The 11,123-nt window shown below is 35.8% G+C and overlaps 3 protein-coding genes across 3 annotated transcripts in view; all 3 read right to left on the reverse strand.

Moving 5' to 3' along the window:
• Positions 5,310 to 11,123, reverse strand: part of LOC107625985 (putative disease resistance RPP13-like protein 1) — a 27,946-nt gene continuing 22,132 nt past the window's right edge. The window contains exons 4-7 of the mRNA XM_021117067.1: positions 6,979 to 7,043; positions 6,337 to 6,582; positions 6,126 to 6,248; positions 5,310 to 5,757 (exon numbers count right to left, since the gene is read on the reverse strand). The gene's annotated coding sequence lies outside the window, so the exon portion shown is untranslated. The remainder of the gene's footprint in view (positions 5,758 to 6,125; positions 6,249 to 6,336; positions 6,583 to 6,978; positions 7,044 to 11,123) is intronic.
• LOC107625986 (putative disease resistance RPP13-like protein 1) overlaps positions 5,990 to 11,123 on the reverse strand; it is a 14,553-nt gene continuing 9,419 nt past the window's right edge. Inside the window, exon 5 of the mRNA XM_021117066.1 lies at positions 5,990 to 6,046. The gene's annotated coding sequence lies outside the window, so the exon portion shown is untranslated. The remainder of the gene's footprint in view (positions 6,047 to 11,123) is intronic.
• LOC110262433 (putative disease resistance RPP13-like protein 1) lies at positions 7,247 to 10,600 on the reverse strand. Its single transcript, XM_021117065.1, has one exon. The coding sequence runs from the start codon at positions 10,598 to 10,600 to the stop codon at positions 7,247 to 7,249; it is 3,354 nt and encodes a 1,117-aa protein (XP_020972724.1).

The raw sequence follows: 11,123 nt of genomic DNA on the forward strand, positions 1-11,123 counted from the left end.
TTGTTGTCTATAGCAATACTTTGGAGGAACATGTAGAACACTTACGAACCGTGTTCAAGATCTTGCGAGAGAATAACCTATATGTGAAGAAGGAAAAGTGTTCCTTTGCAAGGGACGAAGTCCACTTCTTGGGACACATCATTAAAGGTGGAACTCTCTGCATGGATCAAGGAAAGGTGAAGGCTATCAAAGAGTGGGAGCCGCCAAACAAGGTATCTGAATTGAGGTCATTCCTTGGGTTGGCTAATTACTATCGGAGGTTTATCAAGGGATACTCCGCTAAGGCTGCACCATTAACTGATCTTCTCAAGAAGAATCACTGGTCAAAGTGGTCAAAGGAATGTCAAAAGGCCTTTGATGAGTTGAAGGCTGCTATCACAGAAGGACCAGTACTAGTACTACCCGACTAATTTGAAGTCCTTGAAGTCCACACTGATGCTTCTGACTACACTATTGGAGGAGTTCTGATGCAAGAAGGACATCCTATTGCCTTTGAGAGTCGCAAGTTGAATGATACAGAGAGGCGATACACTGTCCAAGAGAAGGAGATGACTGCGGTGGTGCATTGTCTGAGAACTTGGTGTCACTACTTGCTTGGTTCACACTTCATCGTCAAGACAGACAATGTGACTACAAGCTACGTCCAAACTCAAAAGAAGTTAAGCCCCAAACAAGCTAGGTGGCAAGACTTCTTGGCTGAGTTTGATTTCGAATTCGAATACAAGTCAGGCAAGACTAATTTGGTAGCAGATGCGCTGAGTCGCAAGGCTGAGTTGGCGGCCTATGGTGGAAGGAGATATTGTGCATACCATCAAGGAAGGGTTGCATCACGACCCATTAGCCAAGAAGTTGGTGGAGTTGGCTAGAGAAGGTAAGACCAAAAGATTTTGGTTAGAAAACGACCTTCTCTACACAAAAGGGAGAAGACTATACGTTCCTAAATGGAAAAATCTGAGAAGGAAGTTGGTAAGAGAATGCCACGACACCAAGTGGGCTGGTCACCAAGGTCAGCGAAGGACCTTAGCACTCATTGAATCTTCTTATTATTGGCCTCAAATGAGAGATGAAGTGGAGAGCTATGTGAAGACTTGTCTTGTGTGCCAACAAGATAAGATTGAAAACAAGACACCAAGTGGGTTGTTGGAACCTCTGCCTCCATCAGAGCGACCGTGAAAAAGTGTCTCTCTAGATTTCATCTCTGCCTTACCGAAGTCCGAGGGGTTTGGATCTATTCTTGTGGTAGTGGATCAATTTTCAAAGTATGCTACCTTTATACCCGCTCCTACTGACTGCACTGCAGAGGAAGCAGCACGACTATTCTTCAAGAATGTGGTGAAGTACTGGAGATTGCCTAAGAGTATCATTAGTGATCGAGATCCACGCTTCACAGGACGACTATGGACAGAGCTGTTCAAACTCCTTGGGTCGGAGCTTCACTTCTCAACAAGCTTCCATCCTCAAACCGATGGGCAGACTGACAGAGTGAATACCTTACTTGAGTGTTACTTGAGGCATTTTGTAAGCGCTAATCAGAAGGATTGGACAAAACTCCTAGACATTGCTCAATTCTCATACAACCTGCAAAGGAGTGAGTCTACAGGAAAGAGTCCATTCGAGATTGTGACTGGACAACAGCCGCTTACACCTCACTCTCTTTCTTTCTCTTACTCAGGAAAGAGCCCTGGAGCTTATCATATGATTAAGTCATGGGAAGAACAAGCAGATGTCACTCGTTCTTACCTCGATAAAGCTGTCAAGAGGATGAAGAAATTGGCAGATAAGAAGAGGAGGCATGTAAGCTATCAAGTGGGAGACAAGGTAATGATCAAACTTCTTCCACAACAATTCAAAGCCTTTCGCAAGGTTCATAAGGGCTTAATCCGCAAATACGAAGGGCCATTTGAGATCATTGGACGTGTTGGGGAGGTTGCTTACAAAGTACAACTCCCTCCCTCTATGAAGATCCACCCGGTCTTCCATGTGAGTATGCTTAAACCATATCATGGAGACCAAGACGAACCGAGTAGAGGTGACTCAAGTCGCGCTCCGCCTGTGGTAATTAGATCCTTTGATAAAGAAATAGAAGAGATCTTAGCTAATCGCATCGTGCGACGAAGAGGGGTGCCACCAAGTATCCAATACTTGATCAAGTGGAAAGGGCTCCTGATAACCGAAGCTAGCTGGAAAACTCGCGAAGATCTGTGGCAATTTCAAGAACACCTAGAGCGCTATCATGAACAGAACGCGACGAGGACGTCTGCGCATTAGGTGGGGGAGAATGTCACGGTAAATTTTAGAATGTTAGATTTAACAGTGTTTGTATAGTTTTCTGGAGTGTTTGAGAATACTCTAGATGGTTTCAGAACGTTCTAGAATGTCCTAGAAGGTCCCAGAATACCCTAGAAGGTTCTAGAAGACTCTGGAAAGTCATAGAGTATTCTAGAAGAGTGTAGATGTATATAGAAGTATAAAGAGTGGTATAGAATAATCTAGAAACATTTAGAGAGTTGTGGTAGGATAAATATTTGTAAAGAAGGTTCTGGATGATTAATTTGGACCGTTGATTAGATTTAATCCTAACCATCCATTGAGGAGGTGGATGGCTATAAATAGGAGTGAGAGTTAGAGTTTAGGTGTGTGTGAATCATTTGTAACCACACTTGAGCAATAAAGTGTTCTTCCACCAAAGCTTCATTTCTCTTGTGTTCTCTTGTATTCTTAGCTTTCTTGCTAAGTATTGAAGGTTAGGCTACTTGGTCTTAGTTCAAGAGATTGAGTAAGTCTGAGTGCAAGCACGATAGCGTTGGAGTGTGTCCAAGACCGTGACATAGTGCTTCTTAGTTCTTATACCATAAAAAAATTGTTAACCTCTCTTTATTTTGTCACATACTACAATGCACGCATCTGCTACCTTTTTATAAAATAATTTTAACATAAAATTGTTTTTTATATTTTTTGTTGGGACCAATTATTTAAATTATTTAAGATTTCTTAAAAATTTTCGAATTATAGAAAATTATTATAAGTATTTTTTTAATAATAAAATCACGATAAGCATATTTTGGTTTAAATACAGTTGATAAGCATTTTCATAGTTTAACAAAAATTTCTAAAGTAATTATTTAAATTAATTACTGAAATTTATAATATCTGACACTTTAACGTTTAAATCTTAAAATACATAAATTAGTCTCTAATATGTATCTTTTCTAGACAAAATTGTATTGTCTAATGAAAATAGATATCAGAGACTATTTGTATATTCTAAAATTTAATGATTAAATTGTCTAATTTTAAAAGTTTTTAAGAATTTATTTGAATAATTATTCAGTGCAATGCATATACTAAATAACTCTTAAAAAATCTTCAATCATATATTTTAATTTAAAAGTATTAAAAAACTATTTCACAGCAAAAAGTATTGATAACTAAAAATTTATAGATAAGCATATGGTAAACTGTAATTAATAATTTTCAATTTAATTCTGATTATCGTATCAAAAGCAGGTTAATTATGCAAATTTAAATGTCTGAAAGAAAAAAAAAACGTATTTCTTTTACATCAATTAATTATTTTTATTAGGTATATAATATACTTCTTGAGTTAAGTAGGTTGAGCTTTTATAAATTGTGGATTTCTTAGCGAATTACTTTATATCATATTAGTGTACTAATTGGTGTTAATATGTGTATTCTATATATTTTATTAAATTTGTGATTTGTAGAAACCTCAATTCAGGGACGGGAAGTGCATGCAGTGAGTGAGGAGGGTAGAGAGAAAAGTAGAGCCAAGGTAAGATGCAAAATGAATACTGAATTATATTGATTCAATTCTCCTTGACATGTTCTTCATTGAAATCTTTTCTAGACCAAGAATAACTTTATGACTTGCAATATCTTCTAGTCTAGCAATGATTTCTTCAATTCTAGTAACCATCTTTTTATCTTGTAAATATGTTTTTTTCTAATCTAGCAATAACTTGCATTTTATGTTTTATTGGAGACTAATTACTTAAATAATTTGGAGCCGATTAAGAATTTTTTAATTATAGAGAGTATCTATAAGTATTTTTTAATAATGATGTCACGATAAAACATATTTTGGTTTAAATACAATTGATAAGCATTTATAATTTTATATAGTTTAACCAAAAAAAATCTAAAGTAATTATCAAAATTAATTTCTCATATTTTTAATATTTGACACTTTAGTCTCTATTTTAAAATACATAAAATAATTATTAATATTTTTCTTTATTAGAGAAGAACCATCACAAATCCAATCCTAACTCCATTCAAAATCATATCATTAACAACAACAAAAATAACATATAATAGAGAATAATGAAAAATTAATAGAGAAAATTGAAATTGAAATCAAGAAAAATGTTAGATCTAAAAAGAGAGGAAGGAGAGCGATGGTGGCGCGGTGGCACAACGTTGTCAATGAAGGGTCGTGGTGAGGTGAAGATGTGTGATTTTGTTAATATTAATGATAATAATGATGGAATGGTGCATTAGGGGAGGTAAGGAAGTGGAGAGATATGGTGGTGCAAAGGTAGAGGAGTCAGGTAGTAGTAGTGAGAGTGACGGTGTAGTAAGATGGTGCGGTGGTGCAACACTGGAGCGGGCTGGGCTGTGGGGTGTTGGCGGGTCGGTGGTGGTGGGTTTAATCATTATGTTAGAAGGGTGCCGAGAGAGCGTGGAATATGATAATGAAAAGATATGGGAAGTAAGTGATACATGATAGAGGGGTAAAATTGGAAAAAAAGATGTTAACTATTAAAAAATTGACAGTAAAAGTAGAATTGAAACTTATCGAAAATATTAAGGATAAAATTAAATAAATTAAATATTATGAATTTTTTTATTTTATTTTTTTGATATTAAGGACAAAAAATATATTCTATTCATAACAAAATTATATTGATATGTTCCTAAGACACTTCTTATGTTATTCTTACATAGAATCTGACATGTTTTAGTCATTTCTCCAAGATAATTTTTGTTAGATAATACTATAGTGAAAAATGAAAAATATTTTTTCAATAAAAAAAATTGTATCATATGCAATTCACTCTTTTTTTCTAATTTAGTGAAAGTATTCACTCATCTTCTAATTTTACTATTTTCAAAAAACAATTCTCTTTTGGTTCAATAATTAAGTAACATTTCTAACTTCTTTCTCAATTTATTTTTATTAGTTTTTATGTAATATATTTGTAATGATACTTTTATTTTATTTCTTAAATTGAATTTAGATTTTTTTTATTTGCTTTCTCACAATATTTTCTAACCCAACAAGCAAATGACTAATCCATCATAGAATTGAGTTATATTGAAGGATTGTTGCATACATAAGGTCGGGTCTGAACTCTGACAATTACTTAAACGAACTAATGAGCTAACCAATAAGTTCATCAAATGAATTAACTTGGCTCCACAATGTAGTTTAGTCTTTCATTATTCCATATATCAACTATCCTTAAATATAATGAAATGATGAAGCATGAAAACTCTTAAGAGAAAAGAAGATAATTGAAGGTGTTCTTGTTGCATATTGATTGGTCTATCTGTCTTTGTGAAATTCTGTTCCACATCATCCATTTCTTCCTTTGATTTTGTACGAGAATGATGTCTTCCATGAATTCTGCTTTGGCATTGATGCAGAGACCGCACCTCGTGAAATCTTTCTTGGCCAGGTTCCTTTGCTCTCCAAATGGTGCTTACTACAACTTGATCCAATATGTTTTCTTGCTGCCACAAAAAAGAACACATTAGAAACTAAACCATAAATGTTTTCGCCATCATAGTTAGTTTCTTAATTCAACAGAAAGTAATACTAAGATAATAAACGGAATACCAAAACCAATGAGGGATGATCTTTGAATGAACAAAATTATAACCTTGTTAATACAAAACTCCAGGTTCAAAATAAAAAAAAAAAAAAAAAAACCAAAAAAAAAAAAAAAAAAAAAAAAAAAAAAAAAAAAAAAAAATAGATGGCCATGTGTTTTTGCTTATAAGCCATGCCACTTGTTCAGGACTGCATCATGCATAATTATGGGCTAAAACAACTTCTTACAATAAAATAACAGTAATACTACTCAAAACTTAAAACTTACTCAAAGACATGCCTCAGAATTCATTTCTTCCTTGAGTTGAGCAACATTGTTTTGAGATCATCATATCAGCCACTCAGCGTAGCTTTCAACATTACATGCTCCAAATTACCAAGTTTGTCCATGCTATCAGGGGGTAAAAAAAAAAGCAACAATCTAAGAATTCTGTGGAAAATTGGAAAAAGACACACGAAAATTCAATGCTTGTGCTTACTTGTTTATGATGCCACTAAAAGAGGCCACACCATGAGCATGTGATGGGTGTACATACTTGGATGTAGCAAAAGCAGAATCCTTATTCACAATGGTTATGAAACAGATGTATGAGAAGGTATATTGTATAAGAAATGTTATGAATCATAGGATTATACCTCTTAAGAGTAGTCCTGCTTGAAGTTTTGACAAGAAAGTTCAACTATATGCATAGCTCCTTGTCCATGCACTTACCAGCAAATAATTTCTACATACAAGAATTCCATTCCATTATATAACTGGAGTAAACATGAGAATTCCGATTTGTCAAATGAATTCTATTCTTGAGTGAATTTTAATTCTTGTCAATCCAAATATACTCTTAAGATCCTCTACATTAGAAATTTGAAACAAATAACTCAATTACTCTACAAGATCTTTCGTTAAGCATGCCCAAAGATTTGCTATATTGTTTATTGCAGATTTCACACATGAGACTTTGAAAAGTATAGAATAATAAGAGCATTTTTAATGTCAAACTTGTACTGCAATGACAATTAAATCTCCAGGAACCCTTTTAAGTTTCAACAGAAAAAAGCAAAGTACACGACAAATTTAATCATTAAATTTAAATAGAGAGTTTAGAGAATAGAAGCATCCTTACAAGAATGGAGGTGCAGCACCCCAATGCAACAAATTCACGAGTCCCAGAAGAATCATTGGATGTCCCTATGAAAAAAGAAAAATAAATGGGTAAACACAGTTAAATCGGGAGATAAAAAAAACCAAAATTGATAGTGTATCCTTAAAAAGCTAACAGTTTTTCGATGGACTACGAAATTGGAAATAAAATAAAGATTATGTAGGAGAGAATGAATATGATGTTGGAGAAGATGTAGGTTTGGAATAGAGAGAGAAAAACAGTACCTGTTTTAAGATGTTGAGTCATTATGAATCAGTATTCCATTAAATTGAATGTAGGGGATGCGGGAAATGGATGGCCAAATGTGGGGGTCCTTCTTCTGTATGCGTTCCTCCAACAACGGACATTTATTGATGATGAGTTGACTTAAAGAGGCAGGCAGCCTTATGTTCTCCAGCTTGGAACAGTCTGATATTGATAAATTTTGGAGGGACTGTGAGTGTGACACCTCCAGAGATGTCAAATTTTCAGGTCTTTGGATTGTCAGATATTTGAGATTTGGGAATGCTGACAATGCGAAGGATGTAAGTGAATCGCAGCTGTTGTTTATATGTAACCTCATTAGTGAGTGATGTTGTTGGTGTTGCATTGGGAATTCTACATTCTTGCAATCTATGATGTACAGAGATCCCAATGAAGGAGGCAAAGAATCCCCTGGAAATGATATGGCTGATGAACAGTTTGAGATTTCTAGACGCGTGAGAGAGGTTGATTGGGTGTGGGTCATGGCATCAAACACATACTCCACCTGTTGCTCTCCACTAATTGATAGTTGTTCCAACGTGGAAAGTGGTAGGTCCCGCATTCTTGCTTCTTGTTTGCCAAATATTCTTAATTTGCGTATGATGGGAGCTCTTGGCAGATAACAACCAAGCTGCTCGCATCCTACAATCCCGAGTGCCTTCAAAGATGGAAGGAAAGTGGGCAAATCTCCTCTTAACTGAGGACACTCCCATATCGTGAGCTCCTCAAGTTGAGGAAATGGTGCATCATCGTCATCACATTCAACCGACTCCCATTCCTCCCACCAAGGCATTATTCCAATATGCAGAGTTTTAAGGGATCGGAAGGGTATTTCCCGATGATGATCAGTTCCATCATCCTTGTAGAATTCACCACCAATCCTCTTCACCTTCTCCAAGCTCGAAATGAACAGCCTCTCTAGAGAGGGTAATTGTCCAAGTGAAGGAAGCACCCAACAATTCCCGCATCCAATCAGCTCCAACTCAGTCATGTTGTGGTACAAAGACTGCCCTACCCAATCTGGAAACATGGTACCCCTGTAACCCCTGATTCTTAATTCTTTCAGGTCTTTGTGAGGTTCTAATTTGGCAAGTACATCTTTCTCCATTTGGGAATCAACCAGCTCACTATCTTTACCTGATGACCACTCCAAACATAAATGACGGATGTATTTCTTATTAACCATCCTTGCCTTCCAAGCTTCCCTGCTGTTAACCACATTCTCTAATTTCTCAATCCAAAATGACCCTCCAAGATTTACAAGTTCTCCTAATTCCCCAACCCCATTCTCTTCATGCTTGCCAACAATATAGTAAGTCAGAATCTGCAAGTCTTTTAATTTTCCCATACCTTTTGGCATCTCTTTCAGTCTAGTGCCTCTAATATTAAGATGACGCAATTTCACAAGATTTTGCATGTTGGAGGGAAGCTCTTTAAGTCTCATACACTCTCTCAACTTCAAAGTTTGTAAATTGTACAAATCACACAATGACTCGGGCAATGTTACAACTGATGTATAAGAAAGATCTAAATAACGCAAATGAATCAATTCACCAATCGAATCGTGCAACAAGTCTTCCTCACGGAAAAGAGCTTTATTAAATGACAAAACTCGTAAGCACTTCAGATCTTCTAACAGGTGACAAGGATCGATTATTCCCTCTGAGAAATCATCATCTATATACAAATCAATTTGCATCAATGTCCTTGCATGCTTTAAACTATCACATACATCCATGATCTTTGAGACTGAATCATTGCGAAGACCATATGACAAATGACGAGTTTTAGTATCATGCTTGAGTAAATTTTTGAGTTCAAAGGTTCTAAAATAGAACTTTCCACCATAGAATGTCGCCAAATCATGCATGAGGTCGTGCATCACAAATGAATTTTTGTAAGCAATATTAGAAGGCTGAAAAAATGATCTTGAAGCTAAATCATTAAAATATTCATAACCAACTTCTTCTAAAGTGCTTCCGCTCCTTGGTTGTTGTAAAAGACCTTCTGCCATCCACAATAACGTCAATTCATCTCTATCAAACTCATAGTCCTTGGGATACAAAGAACAATAAACAAAACAACGTTTTAAGTATGAAGGAAGGTGGTAATAACTGATCCTCAGCGCTGGAAGAATCTCGCTTTCCTCTTCAGAAAAATCCCAAATTTCATTGTTCAAAATATCATTCCAATCCCTTTCATCATCTTTGGTACTTAGTAAGCTCCCAAGTGTTTGAACAGCCAGAGGTAATCCTTTACACTTTTTAACGATTTCTCTCCCTACTTTTTCAAAACCTAAACGGTCTTTGAAAAGCAAGGCAAGATTTGCAAACAACGACCAACAATCTTCATCATTCAACACACTCAAATTGTGCGCTTGATGGTGATGACTTTTGACCATATTTGCAATCTTTTCGTTACGAGTTGTCACAAGAATCCTACCTCCATGTCTCCCTGCCTCAGTTCCACATTGAAAAGGAGTAAGCAATTTTTTCCAAGCCATATAATTGTTAATCCACATGTCATCCAAAACAACCAAGAAACTCTTCCCTGCTAGCTCATTCTTCAAACGAAGCTGAACTGAATCTAAATCATTCAAGTTACAAGGACCAGAAGTTGCTTTCTCTACCACAGTTTTAGTCACCTTAAGAACATCAAATTCTTCTCCAACACAAACCCATGTTTTAACATCAAACTTTTGCTGCACTCTGTCATCATTGAAAACCCATTGAGCCAAAGTAGTTTTTCCAATCCCACCCATCCCCCAAATGGGGATCACAGATAGTTTACCATCATTACTATCATCCAACAACAATTTGACTATATCTTCCCTCTCTTGGTCCCTACCAACAAAAACATCAGACTTTTGAACAAGAGATGTTGATTCAATTCTCCCTGACATGTTCTTCACTGAAATCTTTTCTAGACCAAGGATATCTTTATGACTTGCAATATCTTGTAGTCTAGCAATGATTTCTTCAATCCTAGTAACCATCTCCCTATCTTGCAAATTGAGAAAGCGAGACAGGAAGTTACCTGGTGGTGGATCCTTCCGAGTGACAGCTTTGGTGGCGATTTCATCCAACAAGTCATCAGCATCATAGACAGCATCTTGGAGATTTTCAAGCCACCTCTTGACAGCAGGGTTAGAAATCTGTTTCTTCTCAGCATCATTCAGCACAGCTTCAACCACATTCAAAATGGTCTCCAGCTTTTGAAGCAGCTTCTGGTCAACCTTCTTTCCTTTCATCATGTTGATGATTGCAGGGTCGGACAGCCGGTCAAAAAGAACATTGATAAAAGAAGACAGAAAAGCTCCTCCAACAAGTACAGCAGCCATCTTCACAAGAGCAAAAAGTAAAAGGAAGCGGTTTGTGTATGCACTCAAAACTCAGAATTCTCTCACAAACAGAGAGTATGAAAGGGGTAGCAGTTCAGTGAAATATTATTGTAAATGTGGTGCATGCTGATATTATTATATTCTTATTGTCTTGCTCCGAAGCTGTGAGATGCTTTCGGAGCATTTGGTCTTCATTTCTTCCATTTTTTAAATGCTCCCTACAACGGATCTCTAGCTGCAAAATGTTTAACAATATCCACTTGTACATTTATTATTAACCCACCTACCATTACTGCTTCTTATTCCATAAAAAATTGTTACACCTCTCTTTATTTTGTCACATACTATAATGCACGCATCTGCTACCTTTTTATAAAATAATTTCAAAATAAAATTGCTTTTTATATTTTTTTTGTTGGGACCAATTACTTAAATAATTTGCGACTTGTTAAAAAATTTCGAATTATAAAAAATTATTATAAGTATTTTTTTAATAATAAAATCATGACATTTTTATTTTTGG

This window comes from Arachis ipaensis, chromosome B02 (genome assembly GCF_000816755.2).
Source record: "Arachis ipaensis cultivar K30076 chromosome B02, Araip1.1, whole genome shotgun sequence".
NCBI lineage: Eukaryota > Viridiplantae > Streptophyta > Magnoliopsida > Fabales > Fabaceae > Arachis > Arachis ipaensis.